The sequence below is a fragment of the Carcharhinus amblyrhynchos genome, chromosome 13 (assembly GCF_965287045.1).
Source record: "Carcharhinus amblyrhynchos chromosome 13, sCarAmb.v2.hapA, whole genome shotgun sequence".
In the NCBI taxonomy this organism is placed as follows: domain Eukaryota; kingdom Metazoa; phylum Chordata; class Chondrichthyes; order Carcharhiniformes; family Carcharhinidae; genus Carcharhinus; species Carcharhinus amblyrhynchos.
The window spans coordinates 35,941,812-35,960,015 of record NC_137336.1 but is presented as its reverse complement, the minus strand read 5'-3'; the positions used below and the strand labels follow the sequence as shown (position 1 = coordinate 35,960,015).

The following is an 18,204-nucleotide window of genomic DNA, read 5'->3' as shown; positions in this document are numbered from 1 at the left end:
ATATGTGACCAAACCTTGATTTGTAGATCTAATTGCAAATATCACATATGAAATCAGTATTAGAGGGGTGGGTGACTGAGTGCTTAAATGTAGGCATTTGGTAATTGGGAAATTTGTCGCAATGAGATTGGCAGTAATATTCTGGCCTTTTACCAAAAAGGAGAGAGACACCTGGCACAAAACTGTGATTTTGATCTAGTACAAATGTGGGCCACCAGGGGGAGATGTCCACACAGTCATGGCTAAGAAACCCATTGAGTCTATAGGTTTTAAATACCAACGCCAACCCATAGCCTTGCAATAATAAGAACTGAGAAAGTGTTTTTGCTATATCGATGTACGGGAGGATTCTGATAGAAGTGGGGACAAAGCAGAAGGACTCAATTGATGTTAAGCATCAAGTAACAAATATTCCACTACTTAATAAGATCATGTACGTTCCTGTCTATTCCCGATAAACTTTGACTCCATTGTCAATCAAGGATCTAACGCAGCCTTAAAATATTCAGTGACCTTATCTCCATTGGTCGCTGAAGAAGGGTATTCCACATCCTAATAACCCTCTGAGAAAAAAATTCTCATCTCCAGCCCCCTATTTCAACCAGAATCCTTGGTTCTAGTCTCTATCATAAGGGAAAACTTATTCTCAGTACCCACTCTGTCAAATCCCCTCAGGATCTTTTATATTTCATTTAGGTCACCATTCATTCTTCTAAATTCCAATGGACGTCCCAGAAATCAGTTGTGTTAACCGTCCATGAACTGCTTCCAAAGCAATTATATCCTTTCCTAAGAACAAAACTGTACCCAGTACTCTAGATGTTGTCTCAACATCTGTACAATCATAGTAAAACTTCCTTAATTTTATTTTGTATTCCACTCATAATAAAAACAAAATTCCATTTACTTTACAAACCATATGCTGTACCTGCATACTAACTTTTTGTGACCAGGACACCCAGGTCACTCTGCATAGTAGTTTGCAATCTCTTTCCATTTAAATACTCTACTGTTTTTCTATTCTTCCTGCCAAAGTGGACAAGATCATATTTTATGACATAATTCATCTGCCAAGTTTCTGCCCACTCATTTAACCTATCTAACTTCTTTTGTAGATTATAAGACCATAGGACATAGGAGCAGAATTAGGCCACTCGGCCCATCGAGTCTGCTCTGCCATTCAGTCACGGCTGATATTTTTCTCATCCCTGTTCTCCTACCTTTTCCCCATAACCCTTAATCCCCTTATTGTGCTCCTCAAATAAATCACAGCCACTGCTTCTCCTTTATTTAACTTCCTTGTTACCTCCTCAAAGAACTCTAACAGGTTTGTCAGACATGACCTCCCCTTGACAAAGCCATGGTGACTCAGTCCTACTTTATCATACTCTGCGATCTTATCTTTAATAATGGACTCTAAAATCTTGGCAATAACTGAAGTCAGGCTAACTGGCCTATAATTTTCTGTCTGGTGCTTCCCTCCCTTCTTGAACAGCGGTGTTACATTAGCTACTTTCCAGTTCTCTGGTACCCTCCCTGCCTCCAGTGATTCCTGAAAGATAACTATCAATGCCTCCATGCAGGTAGTATGCAGGTACAGCATATGGTTTGTAAAGTAAATGGAATTTTGTTTTTATTACGAGTGGAATACAAAATAAAATTAAGGAAGTTTTACTATGATTGTACAGATGTTGAGACAACATCTAGAGTACTGGGTACAGTTTTGTTCTCCTTAGGAAAGGATATAATTGCTTTGGAAGCAGTTCATGGGCGGTTAACACAACTGATTTCTGGGACGTCCATTGGAATTTAGAAGAATGAATGGTGACCTAAATGAAATATAAAAGATCCTGAGGGGATTTGACAGAGTGGGTACTGAGAATAAGTTTTCCCTTATGATAGAGACTAGAACCAAGGATTCTGGTTGAAATAGGGGACTGGAGATGAGAATTTTTTTCTCAGAGGGTTATTAGGATGTGGAATACCCTTCTTCAGCGACCAATGGAGATAAGGTCACTGAATATTTTAAGGCTGTGTTAGATCCTTGATTGACAATGGAGTCAAAGTTTATCGGGAATAGACAGGAACGTACATGATCTTATTTCCTCAGCTATCTCTTTTAGGAGCCTGGGGTATAGTTCATCCAGTCTAGGTGATTTATCCACCTTCAGACTTTTCAGTTTCCCCTGAAACTTCTTCTTAGTGATGGCCGCTACGCTCATCTATGCCCCCGACTCTCCTGGAGTCTGGCATCCCACTGGTGTCTTCCACCGTGAAGATTGATGCAAAGTAACTCTGCCATTTCTTTGTTTCCTATTATTACTTCTCCAGCCTCATTTTCCAGTGGTCCAATGTCTACTTTTGCCTCACTCTTACCTTTTATATATTGAAAATAAAAATGCTTCCTATTTTCTTTTATATTACTAGCTAGTTTACACTCATATTTCATCTTCTCCCCCCTTATTGCTTTTTAGTTGTCCTTTGCTCGCTTTTAAAGCCTTCCCAATTCTCTAGCTTCCCACCAATCCTTGCCACTTTGTATGCTTTTTCTTTTGCCTTTATGCTGTCCTTGACTTCCCTCATCAGCCATGGATTCCTTGTCCTCCCTTAGCATATTTCCTCCTGTTTGGGATGAATTTCTGTTGGGCCTCCCAAATAACTCCTGCCTTTCCTGTTGCACTGTCTTCCCTGCTGGGCCCTCTTTCCAATCAACTCTCCCCAGCTCCTCCCCCACGTCTTGGTAGTTACCTTTATTTAATTGTAATACTGTTACATCGGATTCCAGCTTCTCCCTCTCAAACTGCAGGGCAAATTCTATCATATTGTGGTCACTGCTCCCCTAAGGGTTCCTTCACCTTAAGTTCCCTAATCAGGTTGCTTCATTACACATCACCCAAATCCAGAATTATCTGTTTCCTAGTAGGCTCTGTCACAAGCTGCCAAAAAAAATCTCTTTGACATTCCACAAATTCCTTTTCTTGGGATCCACTACCTACCTGATTTTCCCAGTCCAATTGCATATTGAAGTCTTCCATGATTATTGTAATATTACCTTTTTTATATGCCTTTTCTATCTCCTGATTTGTTTTCTATCCCACATCCTGACTCCTGCTAGGAGGCTTGTACGTAACTCCCATCAGGATCTTTTTACCTTTGCAATTCCTCAACTCTACCCACAGGGATTCAATGCCTTCTGATCCTATATCACATCTTGCTATCAATTTAACTTCATTCCTTACTAATAATGCAAACCCAACTCCTTTGCCCATCTGCTGAGCTTCCGATAGGACACATATCCTTGGATATTTAGATCTCAGCTCTGATCTCCTTGCAGCCACGTTTCTGTGTACATTACATGTGTACATTATACTGGCCAATTTCAATGTGCACCAAGCTCATTTGTTCCATATAATGCGCGCATTTAGGTATAACACCCTCAGTCCTGCATTGACCACCTCCCTTCTCATAATTGTCACCTTTTTTGCTCTGCCTGAGGTTAGATTCCTGCCACCTTCTATATTTTCTGTTGTATTACGTGGTCTTACCTCACCTGAACCCTCAACTCCATTAACCTGCACTTAGAGTCATAGAGGCTTACGGCATGAAAACAGGCCCTTCGGCCCAACTTGTCTGTGCCGCCCTTTCTTTTTTAAAACCCCTGAGTTAATCCCAATTGCTCACATTTGGCCCATATCCCTCAATACTCATCTTACCCATGTAACTATCTAAATGTTTTTTAAAAGATAAAATTGTTCCTGCCTCTACTACTACCCCGGCAGCTTGTTCCAGACACTCACCACCCTCTGTGTGAAAAAAATTGCCCCTCTGGACACTTAGTATCTCTCCCCTTGCACCTTAAACCTATGCCATTCTAGTTTTAGACACCACTACCTTTGGGAAAAGATATTGACTATCTAGCTGATCTGTGCCCTTCATTATTTTGTAGATCTCTACAAGATCACCCCTCAGCCTCCTACGCTCCAGAGAAAAAAGTCCCAGTCTATCCAGCCTCTCCTTATAACTCAATCCATCAAGTCCCGGTAGCATCTTAGCAAATCTTTTCTGCACTCTTTCTAGTTTAATAATGTCCTTTCTATAATAGGGTGACCAGCATTGCACACAATATTCCAAGTGTGGCCTTACCAATGTCTTGTATAACTTCAACAAGACGTCCCAACTCCTGTATTCAATGTTCTGACTGATGAAAGCAAGCATGCCAAATGCCGCCTTCACCATTCTGTCCACCTGTGACTCCACTTTCAAGGAGCTATGAACACGTACCCCTAGATCTCTTTGTTTTGTAACTCTCCCCAAAGGCCAACCATTAACTGAGTAGGTCCTACCTTGGTTCAGTCTACCAAAATGCATTACCTCTCATTTGTCCATCTGCCATTCGTCAGCCCACTGACCCAACTGATTAAGTTCCCACTGCAACTGGAGATAACTTCACTGTCCACCATGCCACTAATCTTTGTGTCATCTGCAAACTTACTAACCATGCACCCTATATTCTTCTACACTCTCCGTTAAATAAACAACTTTGGTGGTGTGGGCAAAAAAAGGGGAGTAGATTTGGGATTGAGTTGAGGAATTTTTTCAAAGGGTTGTGAATCTGTGGAATTTCCTGCCTAGTGAAGCAGTTGAGGATACCTCATTGCAAGTTTTTAAGGCAAGGATAGATAAATTCTTGAACAGTAAATGAATTAAGTGTTATGGTGAACGGGCGGGTAAGTAGAGCTGAGTCCAGGAGAAGATTAACCATGATCAAATGGCAGAGCAGTTTCGAGAGGCCAAATGGCCTACTCCTGCTCATAATTCTTATTGTGTTAGTCAAATATTCAGCAGTCTTTAGACTGAGAAACTGCTCACTTCTGCCTGTCTTTGCAGACACTGGCAACATGATATTACATTTCTCACCTCTCATGCTAAATTGCCTGTATTAAATTTAGCTGATAGATTATAGAAAGGCTAATTAAGTCACATTTGCAAACTTTAGGGGAAGTGGAAGAACAGTGGGATTGACACCCTGAGAAACAAGTTGTCCTAACATAAAAGTTATAAACACATTGAGAACAATATGTAATTTGGGGAGTGGGAGTCCTTAAATGACAAGCTTTCAATTAAAAGGGAAGTCTGTAGAAACTTCAGCTCTCCAGGATGACAATGAGGTTGACATTTAAAGACTCTGAAGTCAACTGCAGTAGTGGGAGCAGGATTCCTTAAAAGGAAGGAAAATAGTGACAACTGCTTCAGAGAAGAGTGGACGATGAAGGTGTGGAGCAGATCTCAGATACAGCTGGGGCAAAAGGCCGCAATTTGTTTGCACTGCGCCAGCGCAGTGCCCCTGCTCCCGCTGGTTAATTGCTCGAGGCTCCACTGCTTGGCTTGCGTGACTCTCGCTCGATTTCCCGGCGAGTGATTGCGCGCGCTTGCGGCACGGAGCAAGATGGCGGACGAAGCTGAGGATTTGAGCGGTGCCGCTGACGAGACGGACCGCGAGACCCAGCCGCCCTCATCGCCGGCCGCCAGCGGGCGGAGCGCGGAGGATGGCGGCTGGTCGACCCCCATCCTGTCGCTGGCCAGGAAAGCATCGGAGACACTGACGGCGAACTACGGAAGTGCTTTAAAATCAGCAGCTGTGGGATTCGCTGTCAAAGCCAGCAGCAGCGACAACACCATCAGCAAAAGTAGGGCTGGAGGGGCGGGGGCGGGGGCGGGGAAAACCGGGCTGGAGGGGTGGGGCCGAGCTTTGACGAACGGTCATCTGGACCCTCCCTACACATTCTGTCAGGCCTGCAGAGATTTTCCAGCATTTTCTGGTTTTGTTCTGGGGAGTGAGGGGGGCGGGGCCATGAGATATCGGAACAGAGTTAGACTCTTTGGTCTGTTGAGTCTGCTCCGTCATTCTTGATATGTTTCTCAGGGTGAATGGGTCCTGTGTTCACAAACAGGGCGTATAAAGACACAAACTCAATTTACAAAGTAATGCTTGGAATGACAAATAGTGTGACATGAACCCAAGATCCTGGCTGAGGCCATCCTCATGTAAGAACATAAGAAATAGGAGCAGGAGTAGGCCATCTAGCCCTTCGAGCCTGCCCTGCCATTCAATAAGATCATGGCTGATCTGTGGCTCAGTTCCACATTCCTGCCCTTTCCCCATAACCCTTAATCCCCTCTCTTATCAAAAACCCATCAACCCGCTTCTTAAAAATATTTAGCGAGGTAGCCTCCACCACCTCAACGGGCAGAGAATTCCAGAGATTCACCACCCTTTGAGTGAAGAAATTCTTCTGGTGGAACTTGGCTATCAGTCTTTGCTCAGCAACTCTGCGTTGTCATGTGTCATGAAGACAGCCTTGGAGAACACTTACCAGAAAATCAGAGCCTGAATGTGCTCAAGGCAAGGCCTTCATGACACACGAGAATGCAAAGTCGCTGAGCAGTGACTGATAGCCAAGTTCCGCACACATGAGGACAGCCTCAACCAGGATCTTGGGTTCATGTCACACTATCTATAACCCCTATGACTTGCCTGGGCTTGCAAAATCTCACAGCTGGAGACAATACACATCTCTTTAACCTGTGCTTAACCCTTTCTCCACTCAGATTGTTTGTTTGTATCTTTTAAGACTTGATTACTTGTAAAGACTCACATTCCAACCATTATTTTGTAAATTGAGTTTGTGTTTTTATATGTCCTATTTGTGAACAGAACTCCCACTCACCTGACAAAGGAGCAGCACTCTGAAAGTTAGTGGCTTTTGCTACCAAATAACACCAAGTTAAAGTCCAACAGGTTTATGAGACTTCTTTCTGTGTTTATCCCAGTCAAATGCCAACAATTCCACATCAAGTTTCTCAACCACAGTCTCCTAACTTTTCTCTGTAACCTTTGTTCCCTTTACCAGTTAGGAACCTATCTATATCTCTGTCTTAAATGCACTCTGTGACCTGGCCTCCACAGCCTTCTGTGGCATCAATTCCATAGATTCACCATCCTCTGGCTGAAGAAATTCCTCCTTGGTGGGTGCAGCCAAAGGAGAGGGGAGGGTTCAGTACTGTAGCCTGTTGTTTTTGTGTTAATTGCTTTCTACTCCAGCCATTGCGAAGTTGTGTAGTGGGGAGAGTATCAACCTACTCTTGGGCTGATTCTTTGAAAATAAATTTCAGTGGGCCTTTGGGCATTTTAAAATTATGTTTGTTTTCTTGACTGGACTGTAGCTTTTAGCACAGTTGACTGCTGTTGTCCAACTGGGCTGCCTTCCACTCTCTTGGTTCCATTCATATTTAATTGCAACGGCTTCTTTTCCTACACCCAAACCTTTAATATTGGTGCCTCCTTTGGCCGTCTTATGTTTCCAATCCATTTGGTGCTTCTTTGTGTCACCATCTAAAAATACTTGTATACCCAGCTATACCTCATCATCAACTCCCCTCCTCCTTCCATTCAGTGTATGAAGAATGTGCAGAAATCATCTTCAATTATTGGGAATACAGAAGCCATTGTTCAGCCTCCTATTGCAAACTCTGATTCCCTGGCTATGCGTGCCATCTCTCTCCCCGCCTGACCACTTTGAGGCTAAACCAGACTGTTTGCAATGTTGGTGTCATACTTGATTTAAATACCTTTTTTCTAGTGTTAAGAATCCCTATTTCCATTTCTGCAATATAATTCCATCTGTCTATGTGTCAGCACATCTACCAAAATCCTCATCTATGCCTTTTGTTATCACAAGTTGGCTATTCTAATGCTTCTCAATGTGATGTGCAAAACTCTGCTGTTCTATTCACTCACCTCTCCTATGCTCACTGACTTTCATTTATTCCTGGTTAAGAAACACCTTGATTTAAAAATTCTCATCCTTGTTTGCAAATTCTTCCATGGTTCAGCACACAACTGAGATATCTGATACTAATCTAATTCTGGCTTTTTGAACAGCCCTCATTTTAACTGCTCAAGTTGCCTAGGGCCTAGACCTCTCCCATCTTTCTATCTCTTTCCTCCTTTTGGATACTCCAGACTTATGTATTTGACCAAGCTTCTGGCCTTCATTACCTTATTCATTGATGACAAAGTTTGCTTCATAACACTTATTTGAAGGGAATTGGGACAACTATTTTGTTTGAGGTGCTCTATATGTACAAATTGTTCTTGTAGCAGCTGTTAGAAACCTTTACTGTCTTTTTGCACGATGTTTTACGTTAAGTTAAAACAATGTAATTGAATTGCATCGAAGGATGGATGAATCTAAATATTGGAATTGCATTGATATAAAATGTGATCTAAATTAATTTCTCTTTTAAAAGTTCTGTACACAATTTTGCAATCTCCCAATGAAACCTGTTATGATAAACGTGAAGGAAGGGGTGGGGGTTGTTGTCAATAGATCTTCCTGTGTGCTTCGTGGAATACCAACAAGTTTTAAGTTTCCTTGGCGCTTTTTTTTGTTTCGGGCGGTTTTCCTCCTTTCAGGGAGCTGTCCCTTTTGAGTTGTCCCTAAGTTAGTTTGATTTTATTTGGTTGGAACACTAAAAGACCTCCCTTATTGAGTGAGCAGAGGGGGTTAAAATTCGTTGCTTCAACACAGACCAGTATTTTGTATCTGACTGTAAAGCAAACAAGAAATTGTTGATTTTTATCAGGAGAAAAAAAGAAAAACCCTGAGCGAGGTGGGGGGGCTCCCTTGTGCCTGCCACCTAGTCGCCCTTCATCCCCACTGTGGAACTCAAGGCCTTTTTCGAAGACCATTCTGGTCGTCCTGCCAGTGCCCGACTAGCCCTCGACCGTTGGTTGGACCAGGCGCTGTTCGTCTGGTCCGCGCAGGCCTGCTCCCAGGCCGCATTGGACCTGACTGAAAAAGAGCAGTGTTGGGAACAGGAGCTCCTCGATGGGCTCAGCGGGGAGCGGACTGGCACGTCTTGCACCAGCGCCCCCTTAGATAACTAGATAAGTAGCGACGGTGGCATGATGCTTCTGCCATGAAGGTGACCATAGCCAGCCTCAACATCAACAGCAGCAGTGAGCCATACTGCAGGTTCCAGAACTTCTCGCTCCTCCGTGACGGAAAGTATGTGGAAAGCCATACCGTTCCAAGAGACGAAGCCCGGTGGCTCCTGGAATGGCGAGGGGGGAGTCTACATGAGCTGCCTCACGCTCGCTTCCAGTGGGGCGGCTATCTTGTTGGCCCTGCATTATCAGCCGGAGATCTTGGGGGTCAAGAAGCCACTGCCAGGCCGGTTGCTGTACTTGACGGTCCGTGAGGGGGGCATGGTCCTTCACTTGGTGAACGTACGTCTATGCCCCGCCCTCCGGACCGCAGAAAACGACTTTCTACCAGAAAGTGTCCGCTCATCTCGACACCATCGCGGGAGGCGAATGCGTCATCCTCGGGGGGGGGGGGGGGAAATGTTTCCAACTGTACCCTCGAGGCACGGGACCGCACCAGTCCCTGGTGGCGTACCTTGGCGATGGTGAGGTTGTGGGACCTGCTCGGGACCCACGACTTGGTGGGTGTCTGGAGACATCTCCATCCCGGCTCCAGAGCTTTCACTTATGTGAGGCCTGGGGCCGGAGTATCTAGAATCGACAGCCTGTACATCTCGAGGACATACGTGTCCGGCACCTCCTCGGCCTCCATGCGGCAGGTGCTGAGCACAGACCACCACCTGGTGTGGATGGACTTTGTTCTGTCCCGCGTCCGGCGGAGGTCTGCGTGTTGGCACTTTAACAACTCGCTGCTGGAGGATGAGCGCTTCCTGGACCCATTCCGTCGACTCTGGGCTGGCTGGAGAAGGAAGCGGGGAGGCTTCCCCTCCTTGAGGCTATGGTGGGATGTGGGCAAGACTCACGTCCGTACCTTCTGTCAGAAGTACGTGAGGGGGTCGACAAAGAGGCGGAAATCCAGGCTCGAGGAGTTGGAGAAGGAGCTGTTTGACCTGGAGGCACGTCTCAGTCAGCCTGACGCAGACCCGGCCCTGCGTCTGGAGTACAGAGAGAAGAAGGACGCGCTGCAGGACCTGCAACTCGTCGGGTCTCGTGGCACGTACGTGAGGTCGCGGATCCAGTTCCGAGTGGACCTGGACCGCGGCTCCCCCCTTCTGCTCACTGGAAAAAGGGCGGGCTAACAGTCAGCAGCTCCTTACCCTGCTGGCTGATGACGGTGCCCCCGTCTCGGATCCAGAGGGCATCCGGGCCGTTGCCCGGGATTGTTACACCTCCCTCTTCTCTCCAGATCCGTCCAGCGAGGATGCCCGCGGAGGTCTGTGGGAAGACCTGCCGCAGGTCAGCCCAGAGGGCATCGGTCAGCTGGAGGCCATTATCACCCTGGTTGAGCTGACCGGCACCTTAAACGGCCTCAGACGGGGTAAGGCCCCGGGAATCGACAGGCTGACCGTGGAGTTCTTCAGGGCGTTCTGGGACATCCTGGGGAACGACTGCGCGGGGGTCCTGGGGGAGAGCATTGCGACTGGGGAGATGCCCCTTTCGTGGTGCAGGGTCATTGCCCTGCTGCCCAAGAAGGGGGATCTCTGGTTGCTGAAAAACTGGCGTCCGGTCTCCCTCTTCAGCACGGATTATAAAATCTTTGCCAGGGCGTTGTCTTCGTGCCTCAGATCCGTGCTGGACCACATGATCCACCCTGACCAGTCCTACACAGTCCCGGGCCGCTCTGTCCACGATAACATCCACCTGGTCCGGGACCTGATCCATCATTCCCAGAGGGCTGGTCTGTCGAGCGCCTTCGTGTCTTTAGATCAGGAGCAGGCATTCGACAGGGTGGAGCACGAGTATTTACTCGGAACTCTGCGGGCATTCTGGTTCAGGACGCATTACTGTACTCTGCCGCTGAGTGTCTGATTAAGGTTAATGGGTCGCTGACAGCGCCCCTTCGCTTCGGGAGAGGAGTATGGCAGGGCTGCCCCTTGTCCGGTCAACTCTATTCCGTATGCGCCTGTTGCAGAGGAGGTTGTCGGGTTTGACTCTGCGCGGCCCGGATGTAGGGGTGGTCCTGTCGGTCTACGCCGATGACGTGCTCCTCATGTTCATGGACCCGGCTGACCTGCCGAGGATGCGAGAATGCCAGGCGGTGTACTCCGCCGCATTCTCCGCCAGGATCAAGCGGGCCAAGTGTTCCGGACTCCTGGTCGGTCCTTGGGAGACGGACCCCCTTCCAGAGGAGCTCATGCCTTTCACCTGGAGCAGGACCCACCTCCTCTACCTGGGGGTCCATCTCTGCCCAGCCGAGGAATCCAGGCCAGAGAACTGGCGGGAGCTGGAGGCCAAAGTCACCGCCCGCCTGGCTCGCTGGACAGGACTGCTCCGAATGCTGTCCTACAGGGTGCGGGTTCTGGTCATAAACCAGCTGGTCGCCTCCATGTAATGGTACCGGCTGGTTATTTTGACTCTTCCCCCGGCTTTGTCACCAATATCCAGAGAACCCTCATGCGTTTCTTCTAGGACAACCGACTGTACTGGGTCTCTGCCGAGGTTCTGCATCTCCCGATTGAGGAGGGCGGCCAAGGTCTGGTGTGCCTCCGCACGCAGATAGCGATCTTCCGCCTCCAGACCCTGCAGAGATACCTTTTACGTCGAGCCTCCTCCATGATGGTGCGCCCTGGCAACGTATTTCTTCCGCCAGTGGCACGGCCTCAATTATGACGTGCAGCTCCTGCATATCAATCTGGGGCTTATCCTGTCATCATTGCAGGAGTTGCCCGTCTTTTACCAGGACCTCCTCACCGTCTGGAACGCGGTCGCCTCACGACGCGGTTCTCCCCCGTCAGGAGTAGCGGCTCTCGTGCAAGAGCCGTTGCTCAGGAATCCACATCTCCAGCCGTATAACTTCAGGTGGCTGATGGAGAGGGAGGCTGTGGATGCCAGGGTGACCAGGATCGGGGACGTGCTGAATGGCGGAGGAGTGGGCTGGATGAACCCTTGCGTGCTGGCTGAACGCACAGGGGTGGCCGTCCGGCACGCGGCCAAAGCCATCCAAGACCTTAGGACGGCCGTGCTCGGCCCCGAAGGTACACGCGAGCTTGAGGCGGCTCAGGCGTGCGGTGGGATCCCATCCAAGTGTTCCTCTGTTCGGACGGAATTCCACATTGGCCCGAAGCCTAGACCCCCCTCCCTGGGTCAGGTGCCCCACAGCATGAGCCGTCTGGCAGAAATGTCCTCCGTGCCTTTTTCCAGCGCGTGGAGGCGATTCCTGAATGGGCTGCTGCTGCACACCTTCCACTGTTGCGCCCTCGCCCGTCACCTGGATACACCTTGGTGGGCCTTGTTGCCGCCAGGCAGTGGAGGTCCCCAATGGAGGTCACTCTATGGAGGGATCTCCCCCAATTACCTCGGGGACCCTTGGTGGAGGGTGCTGCACGCAGCAGTGCCGCACAACCATAGGATTCACTGGTTTACGGGCTCCCGAGACTGCTCTTTCTGTGGCCTCGAGGAGTCCGTGAACCACGTCTACGTTTTGTGTTATAGATTGCACTCCCTTTTTGATTTTCTGAAGAACCTTTTATTGATGCTTTGTTTGCATTTCAGTCCCATGCTCCTGACCTACGGACACCCGGCGCGGAGAGGGGAGGGTCGGGACGCCAATCTCCTCGTGAACCTGCTCCTGGGCCTGGCAAGACGCGCCATCAACAGGCCCAGGCAGCGGGCGATTGGGGGGGGCCGTCTGTCCCAACTGTCTGCCCCTCTACATTCGCGGCCGCGGTGTCCGTGGGCACAGTCGACGCCTTCTGCGCCTGTTGGGCATTGCAGGGGCTGAGGTGCCTTATAGACCCCGACAATCACATTTTGATTTGACATGTCTTAAGTTTCCTTTGTACTTTTTGTTTCTGTTCGGGCTGTTCCCCCTCCTATTGGGGAGCTGCCCCCTTTTTCTTTGTCCGAATGTAATTTGAGTTTGTTTACTTGATTTAACCCAAAAGACTTGACAATTTGCCTACAGGGTTAAATATACTTTTTTTTTTCGTCCGGTTATGACCCTGTCCTTGAGTGAAGTGATCACACCTTTTCTGCTTGCATCTGTGTGTATGTGACAGACGCTGGCAGTTTTTGTGTTTACCACCAGAAGCTGCTGTGCAAAACTGGGACTTAATGCACGAACACAGCTGGAGATATTCGGTGCCCGTCAACTAGTGACAGAGAAATTAATGGTCTTGGAGAAAAGAAGGGCAGTACGAGCTAGAGAAGAATTAATTTATTTGTTTCAAGGATGGGAAATAGCAAATTATAGGACCATGAAACTATCTTGAAAGTTGAATTAAACTGAGATTGCTGCACACATGTTTTAAGGTGACATAAATGTTATTTTTACCATGATCTTTTAATATATACGAACAATACTCTGCTATTTCTAATCAGTTAATTTTATTTTTTAACTAGATGTTAATGAACATGTGAAAACTGAGCGAGTCAACCTCATGAATATGATGAAACTTAGTATTAAAGTGCTCATTCAATCTGCCTTAAGCCTGGGAAGAACCCTGGATGCAGATTACCCTCCTCTCCAACAGTTCTTTGTGGTAATGGAGCAATGTCTCAAGCATGGACTGAAAGGTACAAGATAATATTTTAATAGCTGTGCTTCAATCAGTTGAAGATCGTAGGACTGACAAAACATTTTTTTAAATCACTCACAGTAAAGAAGACTTTTCTTGGGCCAAACAAGTCATTTTGGGGTCCTCTGGAGCTGGTGGAAAAACTTTGTCCCGAGGCTGCTGAAATAGCAACAAGTGTTCGAGACCTGCCAGGGCTTAAGTGAGTTTGTAAATTCTTTTGAGTTTGGTGCTTTATTTAGATGAAGAGCATTAAACATAATGTTTACGTTTCAGAACTCCTGTAGGACGAGGAAGGGCGTGGCTTAATCTTGCTTTAATGCAGAAGAAAATAGCTGATTACTTGAAGGCCTTGATTGACCGGAAAGACCTGCTGAGGTGATTTTGGTTTTTATTTGAATGTAACGTTTGCTTTGCTGGGATAAAGTTAATAGTTGTCACTCTGATGTCAAAACCCTCTGGAATGATTGCTAGAACTTCTGGTTGTTAAAATGACGTGAAATGATAGAATGTTACTGCACAACAATTGACTGTTTCCCATCAATTCTTTTTTCCATAAATTCTTTTTTCCATAAACCACATCATCAGTTCCCATTCCCTTTGTATATCATATCTGTTAGTGGAGTTTTCCTACATAACTAATCTGTTTTTAAAATTATTTATGGATTTTGCTTCTGCAGTATTGGCAGAGAATTCTATCTTAACATTTTATAACAAATTTCTCTAATTATTTTTCTTGTCATGATTGTGGACCAGTAAATGACCCATTTTATTAACCTTTATGTGTATTATTCTGCTCACTGATCACTTTGGCCTTGTTGATGTTCTTAGTTTCCTGTTTTTTTTAGGCCTCCAATTTAAATTTTTCATCTTTGTATTTAAAGCCTTCTTGGCCTTATTTTTTAGTTATGTTCTCAGCTTGTTGGCTAAGATCAATCATGTGATCAGTGCTGGAAACCTCCAATCTTCTGCGCAACTGGTATTCTCCATTACAGTGAATGGAGTTTTGGCTAAGTGCCAAATTCTCCATTCTCACTGGTAGCAGAGCAGGAACAAACAAGATCAGAGATTCCAATCCCAGATGTAACACAAGGTGGCACAGTGGTTAGCTCTGCTGCCTCACAGCACCAGGGACATGGGTTCGATTTTCTACGCTGTCTGTGCAGAGTTTACACATTCTCCCCGTGTCTGTGTGGGTTTCCTCTGGGTGCTCTGGTTTCCTCCCACAGTCCAAAGATGTGCTGGTTAGGTGCATTGGCCATGCTAAATTTTCCCTCAGTACACCTGAACAAGTGCTGGACTGTGGCGACTGGGGGATTTTCACATTGCAGTGTTAGAATTGTAGAATCATAGAATCCTTATGGTGCAGAAGGAGGCCATTGGGCCCATCGAGTTTGCACCAACCACAATCTTACCCAGACCCTATCCTCATAACCCAATGCATTTACCCTAATTACTCCCCTTGACACTATGGGACAACTTATGGGGCATGTTAATGTAAGCCTACTTGTGACACCAATAAATAAACTTTAATGTGTGTTCCTGTCAGATTTTATATTGTATGTCTCTTTTGTGGGGTCATGAAATGGATTCAATTTGAATTGGTTTATGGAGCAAGCAGTGAGATAGATTTGAGGCTTGCCCTGTTCATTCTGTGCTTGGCTCTAAATCTAAGAAAAGAATAAAAATGTTTAAATCTGCCCATTCTCCAGCTTGACAATGTCTCACCACCAAATAGTCTTTGTCTCTGAAATTGTTTTTTTTTGTCCCAACAGCTACTAATTGCCCCAAGCATGGCAATTTTTAAAGATCCTCCTTTTAATTTCACCTCTTTGATCAAGATTTTTGTTATTTCTCATTGGAAGAATGACAAATGTTTTGCATTGATTTGTCATTCATTTCTTTCTTACAACTGTGAACCAAGGAGCTGTAATACAAATTGCCCTTTAGCAACCTCTGCCTGTAGTGGTTCTGCAATCCCATTTCCTATGAATACTGAAGAAAAGTACTTATTTCACCTGACACCATCTTGCGTTCTGCTAGAAGCTTGTCTCTTAAGCAGCACCATTTCTAGTTTGGTTAGGTTCTCATTGATTCACAAAGTTAAATGTTGCTGTGTTGCCAAGGGCAGTTAGTTGTATGACCCGAAAGACTTGAATTCAATATTTTTGTCCATATTTGGAACAAGTCTGAAATGAGGTCTGGAGCAGCAACAGGCATATCTAAAAATAAGTTGCCAATCTGATGAAGTGACCACATAGGCCTAGCAACATGCCAAAGAGCGGAAGCAATATGTGCTAGACGGAGCTAAGTAATCGGATCCAAGTTCTATCTTCCTGCTACATCCAGTTGTGAATGGTGGTGGACAATTAACCAGAAGAGTAGGCTCCACAGAAACCCCCATTCTCAATGGTACTGGAGCCCAGCTCATCAGTACAAAGATGAGGCTGATGCATTTGCTGTCATTTTTCAACTAGAAGTGCTTCGTAGATGAGCCATCATGGCTTCTTCCTGAGGTTGCCAACATCACAGAAGCCAATCTTCAGCCATTTCAATTGTTCCACCTGATATTCTGAGAAGTCTGAAAGTACTGGATACAAAAAGAAAGCTATGGGTCCTGACAATATTCTGGCATTAGAACTGAGGACTTGTGTTCCAGAACTAGCTTAATCAGTCGTGGTGCTACCAAGTAGCTCTTGCTGATAGACAGTGAAGTCCTCCATCCAGAGTACATTCCGTGCCCTTGCAATCTTTAGTGCTTTTTTTAAATATGAGAGTACTGACTCATCAGCTGTGGGAAGGTGATGAGTGGTAATCAGGAGCATATTTTCTTTCACATGTTTGAACCGATGCCATGAGATTTCATGGAGTATGGCATCAATGTTGAGGACTCCTAACTACTAATGTGCTGCCCACCACCTCTGATGGGATAGGACATAATCAGGAATGGTAATGGACAAGGCTGGAACATCAGTGACTGAGGAACAGCTTCTTCCCTGCTGCCATTAGACTTTTGAATGGGTCTTTCTCTACATCCTAGCTATGACTGTAACACTATATTCTGCACCCTCTCCTTTTCTTCTCTATGTACCATGTACTTTTATCTGTATAGTGCACAAGAAACATTTCACTGTATACTAATACATGTGACATTAAATCAAATCAAAATATTTCAGGCTGTTACTTGACATGGCCATAGGATAGTTCTACAAAATGTAATGTAAGTCCCCATGAAAGAATAATAAAATGTTGGAAGATCCTTTTAAAATACACAAATACAATCCATATCTCCTTAATTTTGCACACTTACCCCTGTCCCAGCTGATATTCAACTCCATAGGCTTCATCTTTCAGTGTGATTGATCATTTATTACCTTTTTTAAATCAATATGGATTCTATTTTTCTCTTGCTGAGAGTTGAGTCCTATTTTTCTACTGTTATTTTGCTATCACCATCACTAAAAGCTACTCTGTCTCCCCTTTTTATCCATTTACCTTTTCTGTGTATCTTGGAACGTACAATGTTTAATTCCCAGTCCTGATTTTTCTGTAGCCATATCTTGGTAATCCTTGCTGTGGTTATTTCCTCCCTACACATGATTGCCTTCAGTTCACTGTTTTATTATGAACTCTGTATGCATTGTTGTACTCATTTATAAGACTATTTCTTCTCAATTTATGTTTTACTCTTGTTCTAGATTTTTATAACTTGTTCACTTGCCATCGATGTCCATCTTTTTATGTTTTCATATGTTCTCCTTCCTTGCTTTGTTTAAGTTTGGACTGTTTACATTTCTTGTAGATTTTGCATTTTGATCATTCACTTCTAGCTCCGAATACACTCAATTTAACTAGTTGGTTATCATGCAAAATGTGTTCATTAGCTGCAGTGTTGTAGGGCATTCCAGTATCTCCTTGAGATTTACTAGCCTGCATTTCAATACCCTTTTTGTGCAGTCTTTTTGTTTCAAATTTGATTATTTCCCTATTCGCTCATAGAACTGCAATCATTGCACTCACCATTTTTATTGGAATTTACTTGACTTGCACCTGTTTCTACTTTCTTGATTCCCACTACATGACATCATTCTGCTCACCATTTTTCCTTTAAGCAAGATATTATTTCCCTGCCACGTAAATGCATCGGGTTATGGGGATAGGGCCTGGGTGAGATTGTAGTCGATACAGACTTGTTGGGCCAAATTGCCTCCTTCTGTACTATAGGATTCTTTGATTCTGAGTTATTATTTTTTCCCTATAATTCTTGAGGTTTAATGGTGGATGCTAATTCGTAAATGTTCTACAATTTGGTCATTTACTATCTTCACTTCATTAGCTGGAGCCAGTTTGATTAATGCGTACTTCTTTGTTGGAGCAGCAATGTATTCTCTGGGATGGGGCAGGGACTTCCCTTTTTATTGTAATTGTTTCCCCTTCTCATCTTTATGGATAATTAAAGTTTATTGCATTTATAGTATTATTACCTATTACTTTAATTTGTGTAAAATTTTCATCCTTTACCATTCTGCTTTTTGGGTGTCTGAGCTTCCAGTAGTTCATTACATCAGTGAGAGATTCTGTTCATATCATTTCACAACTTAAATCCTTGGCTCCAAGAGCTTTATTTTTGTCTAATTATAA

At 45.2% G+C, this 18,204-nt stretch overlaps 1 protein-coding gene across 1 annotated transcript in view; it reads left to right on the top strand.

Moving 5' to 3' along the window:
- The first annotated feature begins 5,440 nt into the window (after positions 1 to 5,440).
- rufy1 (RUN and FYVE domain containing 1) overlaps positions 5,441 to 18,204 on the top strand; it is a 54,001-nt gene continuing 41,237 nt past the window's right edge. The window contains exons 1-4 of the mRNA XM_080201541.1: positions 5,441 to 5,687; positions 13,391 to 13,564; positions 13,648 to 13,765; positions 13,840 to 13,941. Coding sequence (XP_080057667.1) covers positions 5,447 to 5,687; positions 13,391 to 13,564; positions 13,648 to 13,765; positions 13,840 to 13,941 — 635 coding nt within the window. The 5' untranslated portion in view covers positions 5,441 to 5,446. The remainder of the gene's footprint in view (positions 5,688 to 13,390; positions 13,565 to 13,647; positions 13,766 to 13,839; positions 13,942 to 18,204) is intronic.